Below are 25,881 nucleotides of genomic sequence, written 5' to 3' on the forward strand. Positions count from 1 at the left end.
CTACTTGGGCACTTTTCTTTTTTTTTTTTTCTTTTTTTTTGCAATTTTGATTTTCCCTGGAGTCTGTTTTTTTTTTTTTTTTTTGTCACTGATGAACTTGTATATAATTTAATCTTTTTGTAAACATCCCCCAACAGCGTAACAACGCAACAGCGTAACAACAGAACAACGTAACAACATCCCAAGGGCCGCTCGCAAGGAAATATACAAAAATGTGTGTGCATTGTCTGGATCAAATTCGCCTGACCTCTTAAGGCCATTTTGGACAGCTAGCCAAAATTTGTAAATTTTTTAGCTAAGGAAAAAAAAAAAAAAAAAAAAAAAAAAAAAAAACACCAAATGAAAGCAGACCAAACCGAATCAAAGTAAACCGAGCAAATCGAAAGGGGGGAACCCCCCATTAGGCAGCGATATAGAAGCACCACTTCCCCCTGTCGCACACACAAAGATGACCAAGTGGGGGAAACTTCGAAGCAGAATTATATGGCCGAGCGAATTCGCTTACGCTGTGGAGAACGAAGGGCAGGACAACAAGTTCGGACACAGCTATGTGATCAAATATAATGGAAATGTCGTTCACGACAGATTCAAGAAAGGGTTAAATCGGGTAAACAAATTGATGAAGGTGACAAGACGTGTGTGTGAAAATTTGGAGGAGAAAAACTACGGGGAGGATGTGGATTCATTGGAAATAGATCACTTCGGGGCGCAAACGGGAGGAAGGATCACGGACCAAATTAATGAGGCTAATCAAATCCTCCTACGGTTGAATGAGGAGAAGGAATCTTTTAAAGAAAGTCTCGGTAAAATTAATACCATTGATGAGAAGTACGACATTCCTGTGAGGAACGAGTCCGCTCACTACACATTTCGTTTGGACTCCCCTTTTGTGTGCATCGAGGGGGATCCCTTAGTGGAGATCCTAAAGAGGAGGCAGCGGAACGCAGCAGATGGAAAGCATAATGTAGCAGTTAAGCATCAGGGCCGAAAAGGTAAGGATCGCCGTGGAGAGAAGGCCCCACCATTTAGGACCTTTCTGTATAACGCCAAAATTATTGAGTGTGACGAAACGCTCATAGGGGACAGGGAGTTTATTTTTTCAGAAGCCAACACGAGTAGCCTGAAGGTTAAAACTCTCATTAACGAGGGAAAGTACATAAGACAGGCACTGTACGAATATAAGGAAACTTGTGGTGTGGAAAATGAGCTGCAAAATAATCAGGATGATTTCCCACCTGAAGGGAGAAGTGAAAGTGTAAAAGGTACATCGACAAAAGCAACAGGCCCTCCATGTGGTAACGACGAAGTGACCTACGAAGGTGTCGGCGTACTTCCATACAGTGACATCATAATGGTGGAGAAAAGTGACTTGGACAAGAAGAGGTACGTGGCTGTTTTTTTAACTCCATATGTTCTTAACGGAAATGTCAAGAGGTTTATCGAGAAGGTACAGCCTTACATGGCTTACGCATTCGATAGTAATTTGATATGGGTAAATATGTGTAAACTGATTAAGCTTATGTACCATTTGGAAGAGAAGAACATCCTGCACGGGAATATTAAGCCTACTAATTTATTTATCGATAACAGTGGTTTTAACATCCTGCTCGGTAACTTTGTTCCAAAGGTGAAGCTCACAAATTACTTCCACTACGTTGTTAATGGCAGAAGAGGAATGCCCAAATATATTTCCCCTGAACTTTTTTTTTACTTGCGGAAAAAAAAAAACATGGTGAAAAAGGGAGGCAAGAAAAATAAACACATTGAAAGGTATCTCGTGAAGAATGATATTTTTTGTTTAGGCCTCTGCTTCTACTACCTCGTGACAATGAAGGAGGATATCCTCAACCACGTGGATGATCAGCGCGCCTTTCAACATAAGGTGAACGGGCTCCAGGCTTGCGTCTCTCGCCAGGATCTGCTTCTCCTTCTGCGCAGCATGCTAGCTTACGACCATCGAGAGCGCCCCACCTGGGAGGAGCTTCTGGCCGTGGTAAGGGGTGAAGAAAAGAGAGGGGTACCCGCGGCGCCGTAGTCCGGATGCCCTGCCCCATGGCAACGTTGTTGCGTTGTTGCCGATGCACAGTTCCGCCTTTATTTTTTCTAAATTTTATTTTTTTTAATTGAACTCCTGCCTGCACGGATTTAAACGTCTCAGTGGGGACTTAATTAGTTTGGTGTAACAAACGTGGGAAAAAAGAAAAAAAAAAAAAAAAAAAAAAAAAAAAAAAAAAAAAATACACACAACACGATGAACACGATATGCGCACTCGCGCCGTATATCCGTACGTGGACAAATGGAAAGCGGGAATAAGGGCGTGGTGTGCCGTTCCCACTGCGTAGAAGTTTCAACAAATTAGCTCTCCCTTGCGTGATAAATGGTGTCTGAGAAATGGCGCGTGAGAAAGGGGGCGTGATAAAGAGGCGCATAAAAAACAGTGTGCTAAGAATGGTTTGCTAAGAATGGTTTGCTAAGAATGGTTTGCTAAGAATGGTTTGCTAAGAATGGTTTGCTAAGAATGGTTTGCTAAGAATGGTTTGCTAAGAATGGTTTGCTAAGAATGGTTTGCTAAGAATGGTTTGCTAAGAATGGTTTGCTAAGAATGGTGTGCTAAGAATGGTGTGTTAAAAATGGTGTGTTAAAAATGGTGTGTTAAAAATGGTGTGCTAAGAGTGGTACGTTTTGAAAGGGTGGAAAAGTAGCCAGGCAGATGCGTGGGTAAACACTTCCCCCGGTCCTATGCCGTGGAGGAGTCATCCCTCCTAGTTGTCCGCACCCGCTCCGAACTCCTGATTCTTCTTGTTCTTGAAATTGTTGAAGGGCTTCTTGTTGAACTTCTTCCCGTTCCCGTCGTCATTATTGAAGTTATTTCCATTATTGAAGTTATTTCCATTGTTGAAGTTATTTCCATTGTTGAAGTTATTTCCCTTTTGGAAACCACCACCTTTGTTGAAGTTGCCTCCTTTATTGAAGTTACCTCCCTTGTTGAAGTTATTTCCATTGTTGAAGTTACCTCCCTTTTGGAAGCCACCCCCTTTGTTGAATCCGTTGCCACCTCGGTTGAAGTTGCCACCATTCCTGTTGAACTTGTTACCGTTGCCAAACTTCTTTCCAAAGAAGTTGCCACCCCTACCTCCTCCATTGGCTCCATCGTTATCCTGCCCATTATTAAAACCTTGGTAGTTATTCCTGTTGCCCCTGTTGCCATATGTATTCTCGGAGGAGTTATTGTTATGGTTATTTTGGTAGCTGTTACCATTCAGCATCAAGGCCACATGAACATAATTATCCCCTATGAGAAGACCATCATGTTCCAAAGCTTTAAGGCAACTCTCCAGATTCTCAAAGGTAATCTGCGCTCTGGTTCCTCCGGCGAAAAAATTAACCTTGGTGATATTCCCATACTTCTCGAAAATACTTCTGACATCCTCCTCTGTGGTATTCTTTCCAATGTGGGAGAGATTAATTGAACTAATAGCATTCGGATTCAAGTGAATTTTTACAGGGATACCATTAAATTTTTCGTTGTACTTTGAAGCAAATATATCCATTATACTTTTTTCTGAACAATATATATAGGCACTGTTGAAAAGTCTATTCATATGAATTATCAGCTTCTCTTCTACATAATTTTCTGCTAATAATTCTTTCAAGAAGGATCTTAAATCTTCTTCCTCTGCATCTCTACTTATGTTCAGTATGGTTACTATAAACTCCTTTGGAAAATCACCATCCTCCTGACCATCATCCTCCACATCATTCTCGTTGTTTTCTTCCTCACCATCACCATTGATCATGTTATCCTTTCCATTTTTGTTAAATTTCTGCTTCTTGTTTTTTCCCTTGTTATTCTCCGTCATACTCATTTCGTTTTTCCTTTTGTTCTTTCCTCCTGTTTGCTCATTCACACCCACCTTATTGTTGTTCAGCTTCTTCTCCTGCTTCTGTGGCTGCATCTGCTGTTGTTCAGCGTCGTCGTCTGAGTCAGAGTCGGAATCCGAATCTGAGTCGAAGTCTGTGTCTGAGTCGGAATCTGAATCTGAGTCCGATTTGTTTGTCTCCTTCTTAGCCGCTTTCGCATTTTTTTCCTCAACGCCATTCTCCTCAGCGGCCTTATCTTCAGCGGATTTGGCCGCCTTACCACCCTTGGCTAGCTTCGTTTCTTTGCCCGCTTTTGCCTTCACTTCTTTGGCCCCTTTAGCAACCTTCACCTCAGGTGCTTTGGTCGCCTTACCACCCTTGACTGGCTTCGCAACATTCGTCTCCTCATCTGAGGAAGAATCGGAAGAGTCTGAAGAATCTGACGAGTCGGAGCTCGACTTGGACGCTTTCGCGACTTCCTTCTCTACATTTTCCTCTACATTCCCTTGTCCATTAGCCTGTCCATTAGCCTGTCCATTAGCCTGTCCATTAGCCTGTCCATTCACAGCCTCTGCGTCACTCTCATCGGATGAATCCGAAGAACTGGATGATTCGGACGACGAGTCCTTCTTCGAGGCTTTACCTTTCTTGGCATTTTTCTTTTTCTTTGCTGCAACTGCGGACTTTGTCTCCGACTCCGCTGCGGTGGATTCCGTCAGCTTGTTCTCCACTTTGTTGTCCTCTTCTATTGTGGAAAAAAAAAAAAAAAAAAAAAAAAAAAAAGATAAAAGATAAAACATGTATACAGGGGTCCGGGGGTACATGTAGACGAAGAGGATGGAGACACATACAAACACCTTTTCCGCACTCCTGACGCGACAATGGTGCACATTTCTCATCAGAGATCTTGGTGAAATTGTGAGACTCATCAAATCTGTTCAGTCGCTTTTGTTTTTCATCATATAAGGAAAGTGGTGCACCTGCGCGGCGGGGTGGCCGGAAGGGGGAGCGATTTAAAAAGCGGAAAACTTACCTACGACGTCTTTGTTCTCTGCGACGGTGTCGTTCGCTTTGCTTTTTCTGAATATTCCCAGGGCCATGTTGCAAACGGGGGTAGGCAATTGAGTAGATAATCGAGCGGGTAATTCAGTAGGAAGTCGAGTAGGTTGTCGACTAAGCAGACGTGTTCGCTGTCGCAGACTAAAACACTATGTAGGAGCGCCGCGTTAAGCTAAAGTGACACGTTGATCGCGCTACAGAAAGAGGATTCCCAACAAGGATTATAAAAGCATAAAATGGAAAAATTCCTTCAGCAAAATCTGCTTTTTTTTTTTTTTTTTTTTTTTTTTTTCCTTTCTTCCTCCTTAGCTGTAGTTTAAAACTCAAATGAACTGAATTGGGGGGGTGAAGATACAAACGCGCGCATACTCAGCAGAGTTATGCCTTCAAACAGATCTACATAAGCAACATATAGTTACGCATGTAATAACTACAAGCGCAAATAGGTGAGGAATGTAGAAAAAAAAAAAACGACGATTTTTCATTCGAGGGGAAGGAGCCAATTAGTTTGGTTATTATATTTTTCACTTCTACAGGAAGAAAATGGTGGATGCAAATTTTCGCATGAAAAATAAGGAGCAAAAAATTGGCATAAGAGGAAGAATAACGAACAGAATGAAAAAAAAAATTAAAAAAAAAAAAAAAAATGAAACATAAGAACGACAAAAAGCGAAAGCATGAAAAGATAAAAAAACGAGAAAGCCTTCTTTTTTAAATGCTTCTTTTTTCTTTTTCCCTTTATTTTATTATATAATTTTTATTATTTATTTTAAGCAAGGGAAAATGCAGCAAATTCTGTGGGGGGGATTTAAAAGAATTAAAGTCGCACGAAGTTATTAACCTTTTTTCCGTGAAGTTTAAATTGACCCGAAAATAATAAATAAGTTTGACTATCGTGAAAAGAGAAGGAAAAAGGGATAATGGCCTCAAGAGAACTCGAAGACTTTTTTTTTTTTTTTTTTTTTTTTTTTGCAGCGGAGCAACATCGCCGCCTCTTCCCCCCCTGCTAAGTATAATATACAGTTGCATTTTTCCCATGCTGGAAAAGGAGCAGCCAAACGGGGAAGTATGCCCCCATGCATACATATATATATATATATGTATATTTGAATAATATTTCCCCCCCAATGTTGAAATACTTACAATTAACATTTCAATCATATGCAACTGTATGCTACTCACGCATGCTGCACCTATATGGTATATTTACGTATGCTTAACCCCGGTATGCAATCCCCCCGTGGCGACGCCGCCACATCCGCGTAGGTAGTCATTGCCTTCCCTTTGGGCGGAGACAACAAAATGGCTAGCCTAACCCTAGCTTGAAAAAAAAAAAAAAAAAAAAAAAAAAACAGCTAAAATAACGTTGCACATGTATGTTTCTAATTATGTACATATAAAAATGTAAATGTTACTTTTTATATATTGTTCCAGCATTAATCTCGCACTTCTTACGCCTGCAAACCGATGCCCGATGACCTGCTTGCACTTTTTTCCGCGAAGGATATAAAGGAAGGTTGGGGGAAAAAATAATCAGGTTGGAACATTTTTTTTTCTCTCCACCCTTTTCAGATCATTTCCATTTGAAAATTAATTCACCTGTAAAGTTATTCACCCTCCATCTGCGTGGATTATGTTCGCGTTGCTTCGATAACGAAACGTTACCATCACCATGCGTAGAGGGACGCGGAACAGTTCGCTTCAATGTGCACAAACGACAATGCCCCTATACCTATTATTGTACTACATGTGAACTTCCTTCTTACGAATTTCTCACCCGAACAAGGATACACTTCCCAGCAGGTGGAACACCCCTTTCGTCACGTTGTGCAAGGGTCACGTTGAACTGAACTCCCCGTTGTTTATTAACTCAGGGGCGCTAACAATTGGTCAGGTTTCGTAAAAGAGAAAAAAAAAAACACCCCACAAAAAGGGTGGTCAAATTGGTTGTTCTGTTTTGTTTGTATGTACACGTGCGGGAGCAAACTGGTGGAAAATAACGTCGCGGAGAATAACTGCATGGGAAAAAATCGCGCAGAAGTAAAACAGTTGCCGCGACGCATAATGTGCCCGCGTGAGGAACTTCCAATAGTTATCCCATTTCTTCCCGCGCGGGTCTTAACGCAACGAAACAAATTTGAGGCTAATGAAAAGACATAGGGTTGGGGGCAGGAGGCAGGGGGGACTCAAAAAAGGAACGTAAAAAAAAAAAAAAAAGAGGGAGATCAAATACGGCAGTCTAAAAGATTGGTGTCAATGGATGTGGATAATGAAAATGGGTCATCTAGCCGTAAGTGCCCTTGTGCGTGTCCGCCAACTTCCCCTGGAAAAACTACACAAATGTCTCCTTCAAAGTTTGGAAAAGGTTGAACTTGGTTTTCTCCTTCGATACGACGATGCATTTTCCCTCCTGCAGTTGTCTCTCCGGCGTTTGGACGCGGATGTAAAATTTTATGCTACTTGTTATGATAAAAGCTGTTTAAAAAAAATAAATAAAAAAATATATATATATATATGACCAGGCAAGGTGATTTTATCTACATGTATGCGTGTGTGTGTGTGTGTCAGGGGTAGGGGGATGCCCTTTACCAAATAGACGCAAAAACTCCAAACATGGCGTTGCATGTAAGACTTACTCGTTATGTTGAAAACGATCAATTGGTTAAAAAAGACGTAGTTGGCATTACCCGTGTTTTTGCGCAACCACAAATTTGTTGTGACAAAGAAGAGCCCCAAATTTCCCAGCATTATGATTATCTTGAAATGGAAAAAAAAAAAAAAAAAAAAAAAAAAAAAAAAAAAAAAAATATGACCAGGTAAGGTGATATTTATAAAGTCATGGCTAACATAAAACAGGGCTCTCCTAAATAATCTGACTACGTAAAGTTGGGGGGGAAGGAGAACAATTTCCCCTTGTGTGTATATCTGTACGCACATATTCTGATGAGAAATTTTCGCAAGAGCGAAGCTTACCAGTTTGATGAAGGGGATGGCATAAACTGTCCTTTTGTAATCAATTACGAGCAGCAGCTGAACGGAGGAAGGAAATGTAGTGATATATGGACAGAGATGGTTCGTTTAGGAGGAGTGTTCAAAGATTGGGGGTTATTAAAGGCATCACCCCCAGGTTAAGAAAATACAAGTGTGTGTAGGGGGGGATGAAATATGGGGACACAACTGCTAAACGGGCATGTCACGAAAAAGCATACCAAAGAAAATACAATGTCGTTCACCGTTATGTTGGGATGAAAAACTAAAGCAATCTGCAAGGGTGAAAATGTGGGGGAGCCTATGTATGTATGTCTGTCTGTCTGTATGTGTGTGTTTGTGTAGTGACTAGCGCAGAGGTAGAAATGTGCATGTAAAAAAAAAAAAAAAAAAAAAACGCATTTCTTACAGAAATCATGATTTTTAAATAAATCAGTGGTGTCTTCACCAGTCGGAAGAGGAGAGGGAGGGGGTAGAAAAATACGTGGAACTGCATCAGAGGGGGGGGAGGGGAAGTTAAGGTAATGTTGGCAACATCCTTTAAAGTCGTGCTATAAACAAAATACTGGACATGGGTCAGGCGATTGCACACTGTGTTCAGATAACGCGTGTTGTTGTTTACATGGAAGAGGAATAAAAAGGAATGGTAATAGTCCCGGAAGGTCTGAGGAGGGGAAGGGGGTGTGCAGTTACTTGCTGTATCGGATGTTTTTTCCCTTACAAAATTGAAGTCAAACGATCTAAGCAAAAAAAAAAAAAAAAACATACAAGCGGTTAACGAATGAAGCCACAAAATCAGCGAAAGGAATTACCGTGGAGAAGAGGTACCAATAATTCCCCAAATTGGGAAGTAGGAAGAGGACCTTGTATTCGTTAATTAGTGTGTTGTTTAGGAAAGACTGCAGGAGGGGGGGGGGGAGGAGTGAAGGGATGAATGTTGCTGTGCGAAATGGTGATGGAGACAACTGCGTGGGTATATTTTGGGAGACTTACAAAAGATCCTGAATTGACGTAGGCAGAGGCGAGAAGGAGGAGGGCATAGAGAGCTAGAGTGGCGATGAGCAAAGCCAAATTTTGCAGAAGGATCAGAAGCATATGTAGGAAGTTAAGTGGAACCTTAAGTTTGTACTTGTACATTATCCCCTGGTGGATGTAAATCAAAAGGTGATTTACACCAATGAGAACAAGGATAAAGTGAAAGGATGTGATGTAGAGAAGCATGGCATTTACAAAGAGGATTGCAATAAGGTTTGGTGTAGACGATTGGGGGGGCGAGGCTTCGCTTCTGATTCTTCTAAGGGTTAAATAAAAAGATGTAGTTATTAGGAGGAGCTTAAAATTATCAAACGAGAGGAAACTGTTGGATAGGATCGTGAGGGGATTGTTCAGGTAAATATTCATAAGCAGAATTGGGTCTATCAGGTTCCACTGTGCGTCTCTGGTGTCTTCATTAACATAGCGGAAGTAGACTTCCCATCTTGCCAAGCGTTGCGTTATTAGGAATAGGAGCACGCCTATAAGTAGGTCGACTGCGCAGATGAGGAGGAAGAAACGTAATTCAGGTCTATTCAACGAGAAAGGTTCTACCCCTCGGGACGTAGCACCTTCACCACTTCTACCGTTCCTATTCCCTTTTGTGATCCCACTTTTAATAGGAATCTCCCGAAAAAGCACAAACTGCAACGCTTTAAGAAGGAGAGGGTTAATTCGCACAGTGAGTGAGGAATACACATCTGCAGAGAGGCGTCCCAAAATATCACTTTCATAGATGTACTTTAAATTATATAAATCTGAATTGAATGAATAATGCATGGAATCATTTTTTAGTAAAAACTGTTTTATTTTTCCATTTCTTTTGTTCCTTTGAAAATATTCTTGCAGATCCTTTGTACTGTTCATTTGTTCGGAGTTGAAATAATGTATCCTCTCTGTTGGCTGGGATAGATGTCCTCTTTTGTGGAGAGCTCCATGTTGGTTATTCCCTTCCCTTTCAAGAGCTATTAACTGGTCAATGTATTTGTATTCACTTCCTTGTAGAATGTGTATGACATAGAAGGTTGTTATTCTCACGATGAAGAAGCAAAGGACCGTTGTAGCTAAATGCCAGTACCTGGACTTGTGCGCACCTTTCGCGGGTGTAGATCCTCTGCGGTGGTTCATCATATAAAAAAGGGGATGGGGGCACAAAGGAAAAAGAAAAAAAAAAAAAAAAAAAAAAAAGAAGAAAAAAAAAATGGAAAGGGGATACAGACGAGAGTTCTTTCCAAATGTGTTATCAGGTGAAGGTGTACAAGTGGAAAGAAAATATAATTTTATTTTCCCCCTTTTTTTTAGGTACAAAATATATAGGGGGTGCTATGGCACTTGGAATAGGGTTAAAAAGAAAAAGGTTTTTTTTTTTTTTTTTTTTTCTTTGCAGTGTTTCGGCGTAGGCGTTACTAGGGGAAAAGGTAACGCACCTTTGATCGATTTCTTTTTTTTTTTTTTTTTTTTTTTTTTTTTTCCCCTCCTAATACGTTTCTTATAAGGAAGAGTCGTCCAAAGTATCTCCAAAAAAAAAAAAAAAAAAAAAAAAAAAAAAAAAAAAATGAGTCAACAAGGGTGACAACAGTTATAGGCGACATGTGCTACACGGAATAGAGCAAGAAGATTTGTGAAGGTGTGGGAAAGTTGCTATTCAGTGAGAAGCGCCCGCGGAACACTGGCTGCGTGGGAGCAGTGACGAACCTTTTTTCCTACACCGCAAGTTTCCAAGGGACCATATTTACCGGATTAAGCGGAGCAACCTGTTTGGCGAGTCGCTCTCATAGAAATAACTGAAGAAAAAAAAGGGGGAGCGGCAGGCTAAATAAGGATGCAGTGGCCGGGAAGAGGCATATCACCGTTATAGAATTTAGCCCCGCCCATTGTTGTGTACTCCACTCCATAGTGAAAGGATTCACACATGCTTTACCCTACAATACGTGTATAGGTGTTGTAGGAAGTTCTTGTTAAACGTTTGGAGACGACTGGATTCATTTCTTCGTCTTTCCCACCCACTCCCCCCACATACACACACACCGAGATGATAAGCGCAAAGGGAAACCTTCGGGTGGTGCTTCCGGGGGGTGGTCTCCCATCGTTGGTACGTTCGGGAAGTCGGGTGGTAGACATATTGGGAAGTAGCCATCACGGTGGAAGGGGTAATTATAACATCAACATTCAGGGGAGGAGAGGAAAGGCATTCTTCCTCCCACGGAGACACTTCGCCATAGGAGTTTTCGAAAGGAAGAAGCCACATATGAATATAGGAACTATAGGGCATGTGGACCATGGAAAGACGACACTCACAGCTGCCATAACAAAAGTATGCGCAAGTTTAAAGAGAGCGACATTCAAATCGTATGAAGAAATAGATAAAACACCAGAAGAGCAAAAGAGAGGAATCACCATCAATGCAACCCATGTAGAATACGAAACAGAAAAAAGACACTACAGCCATATAGATTGCCCAGGGCATTTAGATTATGTGAAGAATATGATTACGGGTACATCACAGATGGATGGATCCATCCTAGTCGTTTCTGCTTATGATGGCTTAATGCCACAGACGAAGGAGCATGTCTTATTATCAAGACAGATAGGAATAGAAAAGATGATTGTTTATTTGAATAAAATAGATATGTGTGAAGATAAGGAGCTAGTGGATTTGGTTGAGTTAGAAATAAGAGAACTACTCTCCTTTCATAAATACGATGGGGACAATATCCCCTTCATCAAAGGTTCAGCTCTTAAAGCATTAAACGATGATCAGTCTGAATATGGAGTTCCTTCCATCTTGAAACTACTAGATGCTTGCGACAATTATATTGATGAACCCAAAAGAAAAATGGATCTACCTTTTCTCATGAGCATTGATGATGTTCTGCAAATATCAGGAAAAGGAACTGTCGCAACGGGGAGAGTAGAACAAGGAACATTGAAGCTGAATGATTCTGTTGAAATCATGGGAATCAAGGAGAAGCCAATAAAAACTGTTGTCACAGGAATTGAAATGTTTAGGAAAACGCTAGATGCAGCTCAAGCGGGCGACCAAATTGGAGTGATGTTGAAAAATGTAAAAAGAAACGACTTAACCAGAGGGATGGTAATTACTAAAGTACCAAATCTTAAGACATACAAATCCTTCGAAAGTGATGTATACGTTTTGAAAAATGAGGAAGGAGGTAGGAAGAATCCATTTTCGTCTTACTACAGACCCCAGGCATACATACGAACAGCAGATGTAAACTGCGCTGTCATTCTCAATGAAGATACGCAGGTTGCCAATCCAGGGGATAACATCAAGTGTACAATTGAGCTCATGTACCCTTTGGCTCTGACTAGCGGGCTCCGCTTTTCTCTTCGTGAAGGGGGCAAGACAGTCGCCTCCGGTATCATAACGAAGGTCATCTAAAGGGAGAAACACCTTTATATAGGAGGATGCCACCTTTTCCTTACCTTCTTTACGATAACTTTTTTTTTTTTTTTTTTAAATGTTAATTGGGGGATTTCACTCCCCCCCCATCCCCCTTCCCCCTTTGTGACGATTACTTGTTTTTATATGATAAGTGGAGGTTGCACTTCCTCACTCGTACGAGCAGGCTTAGTTGTATGCAAAACTGGAGAGCTTTAACCATACGTGGTGTTGTACTACTTCACGTGTGAAAAGTTAATTCCTCAACCAAATGGTGAGAGAAAGCACAGTTTGAGGAGGTCGTCATCATGTTGCCACTCCCTTGGCACTGTGCTTGTCATGGTTGGCTCCTCCCTCAAATGAAAAGTCGAGACAGATCATGCATGCGGTACTTCTCCCCCGTGACGGGGCACTCGAACATATCTTCCGACTTAACGAACAGGGAGATGGCTTTTTCGGAAAAAACGTGTCCCGCAGGGGTGGTGAAGGGCGGATTCTTCTCGTCCATCACTTCACTGGTGTAGGGACAAACAAAGAAGCTCTTGGTTTTCTGTATATGTGGAACCTCCTTAATAGTGTGCTTAAGTTCATTGATACACGTAGGGCATTTAGTAGATTTGTTCTTTCCACACTGCTCCGTTTTGACGACCGAAATTCCAGCTTTCAGTAGCAGTTCTAACAGAGGCTTGTTCAGGACACCCGTTATTTCTGAATAGACATGTTGGAAGGATTTTATAACTTTACTCCATCTTCTCCGATTGAATCGGCGTAATGCATCTGTGGAGTGTCTCTTCTCGTTGGATCCGTAGAGCCCAATGTATGTCACGAGGAACTTGATATCAGGGGAAATCTGCTCATCCGGTTTAGAAACTGTTTTTTTTATATATTCAATGGCTTCAAGAAATTTGTTTTCAGAAATTACACTAATAACAAATTGTAGATGCAACTCTGCTTCTACATTCGAATCGATTTTTTTTAACTGAGACTTGTATTTTTGGCACCACTCTAGTGCCGGCTTGATGTTGTAATTTTTGAGCTCACTTATTATGTCTAGATATTCTTTGTACACATCTGCATCTGAATAATTTTTCAATTTGTACCTTTTTGAAAATATTTGGACCGTATCAAAAAAACCGTATCTAGATAAGTACCCGTCGACTAGCCAATTAATTCTATTCTCATACATTTCGAAGCGAAAATCATGCTTCAAATTTTCTAACTGGATATCTCCCTCAAAATAAATGTATTTCAATCGACTAGCCAAACGGTTAACATATTTATTCAAAAGCATCTTTGATTCCAGCACTTTGCTCCGTAATGATTCCATTTTCTCGATAATAGTATTTAGCTTGTTCAGATAAACCTCGTCCGTTAAGTTCAGTAACTTCTTCTCTATGAACAACGTGATGATGGTGAAGTTCTTTTCTAGCTCCCTTTGAATATTTCGGAAAGAGTTCAGGATACACTTCAACGGGATCTGTATGAATGACTTGTCTATTGCGTTCAGGGACAACTTCTTGGAAAAATCGTCTTGGGTTCCCTCAGACAACGGGGTTAGGGGCGGAGACTCCATCACCGGAGGAGGCTGTCCTGGTAGCTCTTGCTCTGGAGATGGTTCACCTCTTTGGCGCGCCTGTTGTGCCTGTCTCTCCGCCTCCTCGTCGCACTTCAACATCTGCCGCCTCATTTCCTCCCTCTTGCACTTTCCCTGCTCCCGCTTCGGCGTAGGCGCGTACACCTCGGCCACCTCGTTGTACAGGCTGTCCTCATCCACTGACAGATAACTCACGTTAGACCACGTATCCACATCGCAGTTGCTATCGGAATCATCGCACTTATCACGATTGATCATAGTATCATTGTGGAGGGTACTTTTCCCGATGTTGTTTGTTTCTCCTTCATGTGTTACTTCTCCTTTATATTGCGTAGCCCCCTTGGAGCAGTCGCCACTACCCTGTGCAACTACGGTTCCTGCGGCACAATTACCATTGCCCTCATTGTGTACGTTCTTCTGCATAAACGTGTTTTTTTTTCCTCCCTCCTCAACTCCCCGATCTGACTGACCCAAGGAACACACCCCACTTAACATCATAATGGCCTTCGATGCATCATCAACGAGGGCCACATCTTTATCTATTTTCTCTTCTACAATTTTGAACACCTCGTCTATGTTATCCTTCTTACCGATGGAGTGACTTTGGTTACTTCCTGTTGAGACTCCACATCTCTCTTCCGTCTCTTCTTCAGGAGCATCTTCTTCCACATTCTCCTCTGCAAGCATGCCCTCCACAGGGGGGGTACTTAATGCCTGATTGGGCTTCTCTTCCATCAGCAGATCTTGAAAATGGATATGTATACATATCGGAAAAGATGACTCACCGGACTTAGTCGTGGTGATGATGCATATGTATACTGGAGAATCTGTTTCTCTTGGCCACCTCGGGAAGACCACCCCCTTGTGCCACCACCCCCCCTTAGAGATTAAGCTTTCCCCTTTTCTGCGGGGGACAATCTTTTTCTCTTTTTCAGTGTAGTTGATGGTTTGCTCAAACGAATGCGGTCATATTGAAGTCTTTGGTTCTTTGTCACTTGTATTTTTTTTTTTTTTTTTTTTTTCCTCTAAAGGAAAAAGCTCTTCCCCTCCTATTTTGAATACAGAGCACTGTCAAAGGAGGGGAGGGTCATACAAAGAGTTGGAAGAAACAAAGGTGTGGAAAAGGAACTATGTTTTTGCGTGCACAACTTCTTCCTTCACCCTTCGGTGTTATGTGCACTGTGGAAGGCTAGACGATATTCACTTGTGTTGATCTATTTGCCCATGCCCATGCCGATCGGGGTCCGTTGCCTCGACAATTCCCAATCGGCATCGCCACATTTGATGTAAAGTTAAACGTGTGCGAAGGCTCCCCTGGACTCATTCACCGTTGCACAGCCAGCACGCGAAGGTACCTTGCCGCACACACAAAAAAAAAAAAAAAAAAAACAGAAAAGAAAGGAAAGGAAAAGCCTACCAAGTTAAATGATAAGGGAATATCTCCAAATGGTATATTCCTTTTATTAAAAAAAGAGTTCCTCTTATGCAGTGTTTTTTTTTTTTTTTTTTTTTTTTTTTTTTTTCCCATTTGTACATTTTTACCAGACGCCCACTGATCAATTCGTCGGTGTGTGCCAAGCGAAACTAAAATTCAAATGACAGCTCCTCACCTACTCATGTCCCCTCCACCACAAAATTGATATTCACGATGTGTGTGTGTGTGTGTGGAGAAAATACCGGTCCGTTTTCCTTTCAATATTTAAAAGGGAACAGACATGTGGAGAAGGAAAGGGGAGATTGCGGAAACGGACACGTACAGGTCCCATAGCTACATGTGCCTTTAAATAACTTTTTTATTTATATCCTTCATGTTTACCACACCGACTCGAACTGATGAGTTGTGCAAACCACGATGACATGCACATGGCTGAGGAAAGCACCCCTAAAATGGGACATCACTCTCGTGAGGTACCCTGATGGGGTGTTGGAATGACTGCCATTGCCTATTCGACGAACACAAGTGAAATGGGAAGGAGAGTCCTGTGGGAGAAGCGAAATTATTGCACCCTCCAGTTCATTCGCACAGACAGAAACAGTTCTGCTATGTGACTGATTGTCCATGCGTAGGACCAAACAGAGGGCGCCATTCGAGTGGAGGCCTGTTAAAATACGTTTAGCTAGCTAAGCTAAAAAAAAAAAAAAAAAAAAAAAAAAAAATTGACTGAATATGCTTAACTCACCATTGTGGATCATACAACTTTGCAAAGAAATGGGAAAACCAAAGTTTTGGAAAATAATTGCACACCGTTTATTGGATCCATCGATACGTGCCAGTCGGTTGGGACAAAGAACGACCATGCATATTCCACCAGCGTGTCCTTCTACCCTTATTTGTTACATTTGGAAAGGCACCCAATTTGTTCCGTTCTTTCGTTTTTCTTTTCTATTCAAAGAGGGGACAGGGAATAAAAAAAAAAAAAAAAAAAAATTCCACAACAGAATACACCGAAGTAATGAAGAAGGCGAATATAAAGCTATCATCCACGGTAATGGTTTGTCTGGTGGTCTTTTCGATGGAATGACAAAACATGGGTAGTAGCCTCAAACGCTGAATACTTGTGTACCGTATAAATACTTGTATTGTGTTGAACCAAATGTAGAGAGACGGAAGAACATATCGTTGGTACAGCGTTGGGAAAGCGCGTAGTGGGCGGGGTTCCTCTCCCCATGTCTCCTTACACGGAGGGCAGTTTTCCCGCAATGGACACGCCCCCACACCCCCTTGTTCCATTTTCGCGTTATCTCCCCTTTATACATCGCGTTCCCAGATTTGTTGAACCGCCAGCGGGGCATGAGCGGAAAAAGGGCGTACCTCCCCTGCGGAAAATATATATATTTTCCTTTTTTCCATATCACTATGCTACAATTATGATAAAGAAGGAAAATCACACTATCGTGTTCGCGTGTATTTCATCAATGTCCTCGTCACAGAGTAGGTAACGAAATGGGAAGGTTATATTTTATTCATTTTTTTTATTTATTTATTTTTTATTTATTTTATTATTTTATTTTATTTTTTTTTTTACCTCCTGATCTGGCAAGGAAAAAAAAAAAAAAAAAAAAAAAAAAAAAAAAAGCACAAGCGATGACGGAAAAAAAAAAGGGAAAAAAAAAAAAAAAAAAAAAAAAAAAAAAAAAAAATGCACAGCCGTTTTAGATGATATGCAAGGAAAATAACGCGGAATACTTCCAACCGAAAGTGAATCAAAAAGTGATACATCGCGTTATGAAGCGAAGTAGCCAAGTAGCGAATACGGGAAAATAATAATTGCAATTTCGCATGTCACAAAGTACAGGTTATGCTGAGCAGGAAAATACGAACAAGCGCAAACGTATCCGCACGAGAGTTACAGATCGGAAGGCAGGAAAGAGAAGCGAAACTGGCCAAGTGACGTGCATACAAATACAATGCGCAGAGCAGGAAGTTCATTCGTTGTTCGTTCATGAACAAAGGAGGCCCATGCACTCATGCATGTTCATACGCATGTCAACACATATATATAAATTGTATGCCCACAAGAATGCCAACACGCATAACCCATGTGCATACTTTCATGTATTACCCCCACATCCTTTCCTACGCTTATAAACAAACCGTTTGGCGAATCAATCTTAAGATCGATCATTACCCCAATGAAACGAAGGAGCGAAGCGCATAATCCCCACTTATTACGTCAGCCCGAATAGTCTTTTCGCCAATTTTTTTTTTTTTTTTTTTTTTTTTTTTTTGCTACCAAGATAAGAACAAACGGGGGCAATTATAATTAAACCTTAGGAGGTGCATGTAAAAACAAAAAACACAAAGGGTGTGAAAGAATCACCGGACCAACTCTTACCATCGTCAGGGGAAAAGGGCAAAACACAAAAACGGAACAGAACTCATTGAGAGCGCCTCCAGTGCGATAAATGCGGCAAATTCAACAGAACGTGTGCTATGTATTACAGGTTGATATTTTTGCGCATGTAGTAACCCCCCCCTTTGATCTTCGCACCGCATCCAAGTGAACAGTTGCTCAAAAACTCTTTTAAAACAATTCATATATACGCACGCGAGCACGCAGGAAAATAAACTCGACACACCCATATACACAGGCGAATGTGTGCGAGTGTTGGAATGTGCGTAGATAGCTAGCTGATCTTTTATTAAACAGTGACGAGAGTAATCGGAACACAGATTTGTCCCCAAGCAAAAGCGTAACCGAATTGACTCACCCACCCTATCAATCAAAATGAAGAGCGTAAACGACTTCATGCGAAAAGTGAATGATGTGGAGAAAATGAAAAGGTACTTGTCAGACCACAGCGCGTCCATAAAAATCTACTGCTTCTTCCTGCTGATCGTATTTGTATTTTACCACTTATTTTCCGATGGAGATTTTTCCTTCCTATTAACTTTGTCTTCCGTGATTAGCATGTTCTCCTTCCTCATGGTGTTTGTGAAAATAGAAATGAATAAGTCTTGTGCAGGAGTGTCTCTGAAGATGATGGAATGCTACGTTGTCCTCAACACGGCTAGGCTGTTTTCCATCGTACCATTCGAAGGATACCTGCCTTATGATAGAAGTGGGGACTGGCTTTACCAATTGGTCGAAGCAATTTCGCTATTCATCAATTGCTGTATCGTGTACCTGTGCAGATATAAATACAAAAATAGCTACGATACCACAAACGATATTTTTAACAACCTCTTTTTAATCATCCCTGCCTTTGTCATCGCCATTTTCGTGCATCCCTCGCTGAACTCCTTTTTCCCGGCTGATGTAAGTGCAGAGCAGATAGCACCAACAGAACGGCAAAAACAAAATTTGCGCAACCACACAATTAAACATTGACGTGAATTCCCCAACTCATTTTCACTTTGCAGGTCGCCTGGTCCTTTGCCTTATACCTGGAGTCCGTGTGCGTCCTACCGCAGCTGTCCATGTTTCAGAAGGAGGTAAAAAGGGAGCCTAAAAAAAAAAAAAAATACCTGCACCGTTCATGTTGTTCAGACGATTTTTCTCGCATCTTTGGCTAACTTTTTTTTTTTTTTTTTTTTTTTTTTTTTTTTTTTTTTTTTTTTTTTATTCTTCCCCCGCGCGTGTAACTTTGCAATGCGAAACTGCCACATTTTTTCTCTTCTTTCCCCTCTCCCCCTTCAGGGCAAAGTGGCAGCTTTTACCACCCACTTCTTGGCCTCACAAGCCCTTTCGAAGGTAAGCCCTTTACGGTGAATATGTGTGTGAAAAAAGTGCATTTTTTTTTTTCTCTCCCCCCCAATATTTATTCACCGTTTGATTTGGCATTCCTCCCCACCTTTTCGTGTCCACCTTTTAGGTTTTGTCTTTCCTCTTTTGGATTGTGTCGCATAAGGAGTTGAATTCCTCGGATAACATCGTAATGGAAACATGCATGCGGGTTACCTTCCCTTGGTGACGCGATGCGCACATCATTGCCTTGCACGTGCATGTACACCTCTTCCATTTGTTCAAACTCTTCCCTCCCCCCCCCTTTTTACAGATCAAGTCGTACGTTGGTGTGTGGGTCGTAATAATGCAAATCGTTCAGTTGGTGCTTATGGGAGACTTCATATATCACTACATTCGATGTCTGAGCAAGGGAGTCTCCTTTGACAACCTGTTAAATGAAAATGTGTGAAGAAGTGTTTGCTTCTCAAGGAGGAAGGAAAAGGGAAGTTGAAAAAAAAAAAAAAGTTTAAAAAAATAAAAGGTAAAAGAATAAAACTTACGGAAAGGAGTTTTTTTTTTTTTTTTTTTTATCAAAATTTTAACTGCCTATGAGAAAAGTACCAGTATCGACTGAGTCGCGATCGTGGCGCATACCCTACATGTAGGAGTGCCCGGATCCTGCAAACAGAGAGAAGGGCAAAATTACCCATTCGAAAGAGAAGACACGAAATTTTAGGATAAAGCAAAATACAGGGGTGCTATGCAATGAGGGGAAGATGTTCCTGAAGGGAGAAGGTAGGGGTGGTGGTGTATTATTTCGAATTGGAGGAGCATATCTGTGTCCACTGGTTTTAAATTTCAATCCATATTTTATTATCCATGCACACGTTCATCATAAGAACCCTCGTTTTGTGCATGATTGACTTCCCCGCCCCCTCTCTTTTCTTTACTCCTTTTAATGTTAACTGTACATTTTACCTCCTTGCATACACATGTGATAAGTTTATGTGTGTCCATTTTGATGTAGGTTTACCTGAACGTTGTGATGTTACTGGGTATGCGCATTGCTCTCCGTCTGCGTTTTGACCCATGCGTGGATTTAAATTTTTTTTTTATTTTTATCAGTTTATCGTTTGGAGGAATGTAGGCACGTGCATGTACATACATTTATGTATACCCATGCCGTGTATATGTGTGTGTGTGTTCTCCTCTTCTCTTAGCTTCCCCCCTTTATTTATTTTATTTTATTTTTTTTTTTTTTTCAACGTCCCATTTCTCCACTTCACCACTTCTCCACTTCACCACTTCACCACTTCACCACTTCACCACTTCACCGTTTCCCATGTAACCGAATTGGTTGTTTGTTTTTCCTTCATGTATATATATGTGCATATATGTGTGTGGGGAGGAAAAAAACAGAAAACAAATGAAGAATTTTTTTTTTTTTTTTTTCTCCCCCGTTTTATATTTTACTTTTCATCTTTCTTCCCGTCTGTTCCTCACTTGACCTCTGGTCTCTTTCTTTTTAAAGCACTTAAAGACTCTTCCCCCCTTCGTAAATTTTATCACTTGTCAAAGCGTGCGTGCGTACCTACCTCACAGGGGGGGTAGGGATGCACCGTTGTTTATCAGTAAGGGCACACTGAGTTTCTGTGCCATGCCAGTTGTTCATGCAGTAGTATGGCAGACAACAGGGTCTGATATTGGGAGGAAGGAGCTGGTACCATTTGGGCTGTTCACTTATGAGGGTTCCCTCAATAAGGAAAAGGGGGGGAGTATATTATCATGTGCGTGCCACTTCATTGAAATAAAAATTGTTATGAGTGTTTTTTTTTTTTTTTTTCGTATTTTTGTACCTAAGGGGAAAAATGTGATGGTGCTTAATTTGAGTTATCCTCGTCACCACAACGAGGTGCACCAAATGTGGGCGAAGTTTGACGGACCATCAACTTTAAGCGGCCAACACCCCCATTTTAAATAGGTTCTCTATCCGGACGTGGAATTACGTACTTTCTTACCCCCCATAAAGGGAAATTATTTTATTTATTTTTTTTTTTTTTCACCTCTTGGATGAGTACACTTTTATAAAAAAAAAAAAAAAAAAAAAAAAGAGTCATCTCAACGGAGTGTCAATCCTCTGTGGTGTTCGTAGGCCTCCCCAGCAGTTATCTCCACGGAGTAAATCTCCAACCGACACAGTTATTTATAAAAATGTTTTTCATTCGTAAGCGGTACTTTGGCTTTTCCCATGGGTTGGGAATATCAGGCGTCATCCACAGGCGCCTGTTGAAGGAGGTTCCCAATTGCGCCTTTCAGAGAAGGTATACTACCAAGCTACGCGGTGGTTATGCGGCTATAGGGTTGTGGCTTCGTCGATCATTTAAGCAGTCGCATCATTGTCACTTCCCCGCGAGCACTCTGTACGACGCGTTCAACATTCGCCACGCACACCCACCCCTCTTCTCTGCATGCAGACCATTCAGCACGAAAAACTTCTACGAAATTCTAAACGTTCCACGAAACAGTAGTAAAAATGAAATAAAGCAAGCGTATCGAAAGCTAGCCCTGAAGTATCACCCAGACAGGAATCCAAACAATAGGAAGGAATCGGAGAAAATGTTTAGGGAAATAACAGAAGCATATGAGACCTTAAGTGATGAAAATAAAAAACGGATGTATGATAGTCAATTGAATAATGGCTTCTCCTCTGGCCACTTTGAAAACAACTACACCAACACGAATAGTAATACCGGAACAAATTACGCTTACCAGACGAGGAGAATGACTGATGAGGAAATTGAGAAGGTCTTCAAGAATGTCTTTGGCACCATGAACCTTAATGATATTTTTAAATCCAACCTTTTTGGGGAGGTAACACTGCAATGATCAGTTGAGTGGCACCTCTGGAGGAGGGCCTAGCAATGGGTCCCTGCACAACATACCCTTACAAATGAATGCATCATCCCTTGGGCCCATTTCTTGCATACCGCACCTTTAACTTGTTTTCCTTCTTCAGGGCAATTTCTCTCCCAGAGGGATGGAGAATGATTTTTTCACAAAATTCGGAGTACCGGGTAAAGCTCACCACATTGGATTTCACACCCACCCTCTTGCATGAATTTTAACCCGACCATTCGCCACATCGAAATTAAGTTATTGAGATGGCCCCTTTCCCTCTTCGCAGGATCCTACCGGAGCAACAGTGACAATATAAAACGTAAATCCCGTGGAGGAGTTTGTTCATAGTTCCATGAGCAAGATGGAAGTTTACATTCGCTTCACATCCCACCACTTCGATACACCCCCAACCACTTCCATCTACCTCTTGCCATTTCCACTCCCCGCAGAGACGAACATAAAAACGGAGATAATACCACGAGGGAAAAAAATAATTGAAAAGACAACAAAAATAATTACCTACCACAATGGGGTTGTGAAGCAGGAAATCACGGAGCGAGAGATAAGCGGCAACAGCAAAGGTGCATGAACGCGGAGCTGGAGGTGCGAAAGGTCTACAGCGCCCTTCCATATATAACGTGTAAATGACATAAAGGTGGAGGAGGCCCCTTCCATGCCATTCGATCACCTTTGACCTCGCTTAATCCATTTTTGTGCTATTTTTTTTTTTTTTTTTTTTTTTTTTTTCTTTTCCACCAAGGCGGTCACGATACACTGGAAATTCTGTGCCCACCGTTTTTTTTTTTTTTTTTTCTCCGATAGAATACGATGACATGTCTGATTTTGATATTTTCTACAAAAGTAATTTTAACAAGGTAGATCCTCGTGCCCGTCGAAGTGAATTCATTGATTATGCAAACAGCGAGAAAGGAAAAAAAATGGTGAAACAAGTTGTACGATATGGATACGGAATCATCTCCATCGCCATGAGAAGGATCCTTGTTAATATTGTTATACAAGTTATTCGAAGGATCGTACAAGGCCTCATCCACATGCTACGACGGAGATGATCCTTCACGAAAGACTAAACCGTGAACGTTCATACCGCGATAATATCTCATTCAAAATGCACTTCTCCTATATACTTGTTAACTAACCAAACTGTGAAGAAGAAGACTACTTCAAGGAAACGCGTCCTTCGAAAGAACCGAGGATTTTCCTGAAAAAGTATGCAGGCAAGAAGAAGCGCTGTCGTTTCTTCTCCTCGTAGATGATGCCCTTAACTAGTTTGCTCTTGTCGGCGTTCCAGATTAGCTGTGTGGGGAAGAGGTGGTGTTGTTGTTGGTGGTGGATGGTATAGCATCATATATATATTTATATACAATCGGGAGAAAACTATCCGAAGAATCAGCTAACATATATATATATATATATATATATATATATATATATATATATATATATATATATATATATATATATATATATATATATGAGTAGACCATCTCATGGAATAGCACAGTTCAAATGGATAGCCACAGGAAGGAAGAACCTAAAAATAGTCGTCACTCCGCTTTTCGCTGCTCGATGAACTTACCTCTGCCGTGTAGTAGACACGCCTGTCCTCATGCTCCACAGTCCAAGTTAAGTAATAATTGCTGTAGGACCATGTGCCTTGCAAATCGTCAGGCATCTTCACTGTCCCATTTTCGTTTATGTGGATGAAAAAGGAAGACTTCTTTTGTAAGAGAAAATTGAACGTTGTGATTTCCCATCGGCAGTTCTTTAGGGGGTGCACTTCTGTACTCTCCTCTCGGTTTGTCTTAAGTAGTCCCCACCTGTTTACTAATTTTTTTACATCATCTTTCCAGTTCATCAAAATGGATGCACTTGGCAAAGATGACCGCTTAAGCATTGCGGGGTCGACTTTATGATCCTCCCTGGGAGAGTGAAACTGGGGGATTTTTAACAGAGGGGTACGTTCCCCTTTCCAACCCATGTTTTTACGTCCACCTTCAAATCCACGTTCGTAAGGATGTCGCAGAGGGGTCAGGAGAGACGAATCAACCGTGAGGTGGTGGTACCCCTTCAAGCTTCTCCCCTCCGATAAGATGAATATCTTCACATTGTACAGGATAAACAAAAGTGTTGTCAGGACGAAAGAGAGGGTCGTCCCCCTGGTTGGAAGGTACCTCATCTTGATCATCTTGATCATCTTGTGGGAGAAAATTGGCAAGGGCACGATTACGATGATGCCCTTCACTCCTACGTGTGTGCAAATGTGTGTGGGGCGAGGCAGAGAAGGAAACTGCAAAGGGAAAGTACTCCTCTGTGGGTAAACCTTACGCGAAGGAATCAAAATCAATGTGGCACAGAAAAAAAAAATAAAATAGTAATAATAAAATAGCTAACTTTTTTGTATGAACGGTACAGGTGAATATGCACAAATTAGCGAAAAAAGGGGAAAAAAAAAGAAAAAAATATGAACAGAAAAAAAAAAAAAAAAAAAAAAAAGCTAAACAGAGCAACAACTTGACAACACTTGAGTTGCGCTAGTCACATGTCGTCCAAGTCCGTCTCTGATTCTACGCCATAAGTATCAATATATTTATTGTTGTGGAGAATTTCCCCAGATTTTCGTTTCAACTCTTCATCCCGCAACTCCTGCATATCCTCCTCACTGAGGCACGCAAAGATCTTATCCACCTTAAAGCCTTCGTAGTCAAATAGCTTTTTTTTTTTGACAGACTTCCTTTCTTTGTTTATATCCTTTATCCTTCTTCCGTTCTTATCATACTTGTGCTTTAATGCGTACTGGTAGTTTTTCCTCCGCTTTATTTCCTTCTGGTCGATTTTGCGAGCCCACAGGGGGGGGCTGGATGAAGTGGTAGTAAGCCTATTGGTAGACCTACTTATAGAAGTAGTGGAAGGGATACTGGTTGATCTGGCGTGCGTGCCAGGTAGTATCTCCCACCTGCGAACCCTCTGCGCAGCTCCAACTCCTGTTCGTCCTGCACACCTTCCGTGTGTACAGGGATCACCTCCACTTGGGGAGAAGTTCAAATGGTTGTTCCGCCACTGTGTAGTTCTGTCCACGCGGTAAGCGCCATTGATAAGGCCTCTCCCACTAGGGCATGTCTTATTTCCCCGTTTTGTATTTCCCACCAAGTGGCTCAAAAAAAAAGTTTGCCTTGCTCTGCTTTTACATTCAGTGGTGGAGAAGAAAAAGGTAAAGAGGATGGCCAAGCATTTAGCCGCCAATCCGACGTTCCTCCGGTTCATAATTTTGTGGCATTCGCGCGCCAAGAGGGGGCAAAAAACGGAAATATGGAAGAGAGTCCCAAAAGGGAAAACTCATATGACATAAGGTCAAGTGGGCTAGATAAACATGTCGTGATGTGGAAGAAAAAAGAGAGAAAAAAAAAAAAAAAAAAAAAAAAGGGCTATCCCAAAATTGCTCAACTGACTAACACCTCTTCATAACTTCAACGTAAATGCAAAGAGATCCATGCGAAGGAAAATATTTAACGAAACAAACTGCTTCAAAAATAAAAGCTAGTTTATGCCAAGCATCATTCAGTTAAAACCGGCACCACGTGAAATGATCCTCGCTAAGCGATGCGCATGGCATATCTGATACGTTTAAAAAAAAAAAAAAAAAAAAAAAAAGAGAAAAAAAAAACCTGTTACGCAACACGTTACGCGCCTTGTTACACGCACACACAACCCGTTCACCCTTACAGTAACAATGATAAAAGTGGGACTCCCTTTCGTTCATTCTAGCAATGGACCGCGTACGCCAGGACATGAGCTAAGTACAAATTTCACACGGGGGATGCAACACATTAATGACCCATCCGTCAGTACAGTACCCACC

General features: G+C 41.3%; 9 protein-coding genes and 1 non-coding gene across 10 annotated transcripts; 4 read left to right on the forward strand and 6 right to left on the reverse strand.

The window, feature by feature from the left end:
- Nucleotides 1-448: 448 nt before the first annotated feature.
- PKNH_1269500 (protein kinase, putative) lies at nucleotides 449-2,035 on the forward strand (the record flags this gene model as incomplete). Its single annotated transcript, XM_002259992.1, has 1 exon — nucleotides 449-2,035. One exon carries the CDS (start codon nucleotides 449-451, stop codon nucleotides 2,033-2,035), a length of 1,587 nt encoding a protein of 528 aa, XP_002260028.1.
- Nucleotides 2,036-2,763: 728 nt separating this feature from the next.
- PKNH_1269600 (RNA-binding protein, putative) lies at nucleotides 2,764-4,962 on the reverse strand (the record flags this gene model as incomplete). The annotated part of the gene is made up of 2 exons (XM_002259993.2): nucleotides 2,764-4,607; nucleotides 4,896-4,962. The coding sequence occupies 2 exons, from the start codon at nucleotides 4,960-4,962 to the stop codon at nucleotides 2,764-2,766; spliced, it is 1,911 nt and encodes a 636-aa protein (XP_002260029.2).
- Nucleotides 4,757-4,829, reverse strand: PKNH_1269650. The gene has a single exon (XR_005506390.1). It is a non-coding gene; the product is annotated as a small nucleolar RNA SNORD24 (small nucleolar RNA).
- A 2,291-nt stretch (nucleotides 4,963-7,253) lies between the features above and the next one.
- On the reverse strand, nucleotides 7,254-10,072 carry PKNH_1269700 (GPI transamidase subunit PIG-U, putative; the record flags this gene model as incomplete). The annotated part of the gene is made up of 8 exons (XM_002259994.1): nucleotides 7,254-7,396; nucleotides 7,558-7,678; nucleotides 7,895-7,951; nucleotides 8,131-8,184; nucleotides 8,319-8,399; nucleotides 8,532-8,573; nucleotides 8,722-8,808; nucleotides 8,903-10,072. 8 exons carry the CDS (start codon nucleotides 10,070-10,072, stop codon nucleotides 7,254-7,256), a joined length of 1,755 nt encoding a protein of 584 aa, XP_002260030.1.
- A 901-nt stretch (nucleotides 10,073-10,973) lies between these two features.
- On the forward strand, nucleotides 10,974-12,344 carry PKNH_1269800 (elongation factor Tu, putative; the record flags this gene model as incomplete). Its single annotated transcript, XM_002259995.1, has 1 exon — nucleotides 10,974-12,344. The coding sequence occupies one exon, from the start codon at nucleotides 10,974-10,976 to the stop codon at nucleotides 12,342-12,344; it is 1,371 nt and encodes a 456-aa protein (XP_002260031.1).
- Nucleotides 12,345-12,699: 355 nt separating this feature from the next.
- Nucleotides 12,700-14,673, reverse strand: PKNH_1269900 (CTLH domain-containing protein, putative; the record flags this gene model as incomplete). Its single annotated transcript, XM_002259996.1, has 1 exon — nucleotides 12,700-14,673. The coding sequence occupies one exon, from the start codon at nucleotides 14,671-14,673 to the stop codon at nucleotides 12,700-12,702; it is 1,974 nt and encodes a 657-aa protein (XP_002260032.1).
- Nucleotides 14,674-18,167: 3,494 nt separating this feature from the next.
- Nucleotides 18,168-19,575, forward strand: PKNH_1270000 (ER lumen protein retaining receptor 1, putative; the record flags this gene model as incomplete). The annotated part of the gene is made up of 5 exons (XM_002259997.1): nucleotides 18,168-18,698; nucleotides 18,803-18,874; nucleotides 19,080-19,133; nucleotides 19,255-19,314; nucleotides 19,438-19,575. The coding sequence occupies 5 exons, from the start codon at nucleotides 18,168-18,170 to the stop codon at nucleotides 19,573-19,575; spliced, it is 855 nt and encodes a 284-aa protein (XP_002260033.1).
- A 1,742-nt stretch (nucleotides 19,576-21,317) lies between these two features.
- Nucleotides 21,318-23,074, forward strand: PKNH_1270100 (DnaJ protein, putative; the record flags this gene model as incomplete). Its single annotated transcript, XM_002259998.2, has 6 exons — nucleotides 21,318-21,427; nucleotides 21,581-21,977; nucleotides 22,123-22,180; nucleotides 22,291-22,323; nucleotides 22,454-22,585; nucleotides 22,827-23,074. 6 exons carry the CDS (start codon nucleotides 21,318-21,320, stop codon nucleotides 23,072-23,074), a joined length of 978 nt encoding a protein of 325 aa, XP_002260034.2.
- Nucleotides 23,075-23,180: 106 nt separating this feature from the next.
- On the reverse strand, nucleotides 23,181-24,219 carry PKNH_1270200 (conserved Plasmodium protein, unknown function; the record flags this gene model as incomplete). The annotated part of the gene is made up of 2 exons (XM_002259999.1): nucleotides 23,181-23,318; nucleotides 23,602-24,219. 2 exons carry the CDS (start codon nucleotides 24,217-24,219, stop codon nucleotides 23,181-23,183), a joined length of 756 nt encoding a protein of 251 aa, XP_002260035.1.
- A 341-nt stretch (nucleotides 24,220-24,560) lies between these two features.
- Nucleotides 24,561-25,286, reverse strand: PKNH_1270300 (conserved Plasmodium protein, unknown function; the record flags this gene model as incomplete). Its single annotated transcript, XM_002260000.1, has 1 exon — nucleotides 24,561-25,286. The coding sequence occupies one exon, from the start codon at nucleotides 25,284-25,286 to the stop codon at nucleotides 24,561-24,563; it is 726 nt and encodes a 241-aa protein (XP_002260036.1).
- Nucleotides 25,287-25,881: the final 595 nt, after the last annotated feature.

This window comes from Plasmodium knowlesi (assembly GCF_000006355.2).
Source record: "Plasmodium knowlesi strain H genome assembly, chromosome: 12".
NCBI classification, from domain to species: domain Eukaryota; phylum Apicomplexa; class Aconoidasida; order Haemosporida; family Plasmodiidae; genus Plasmodium; species Plasmodium knowlesi.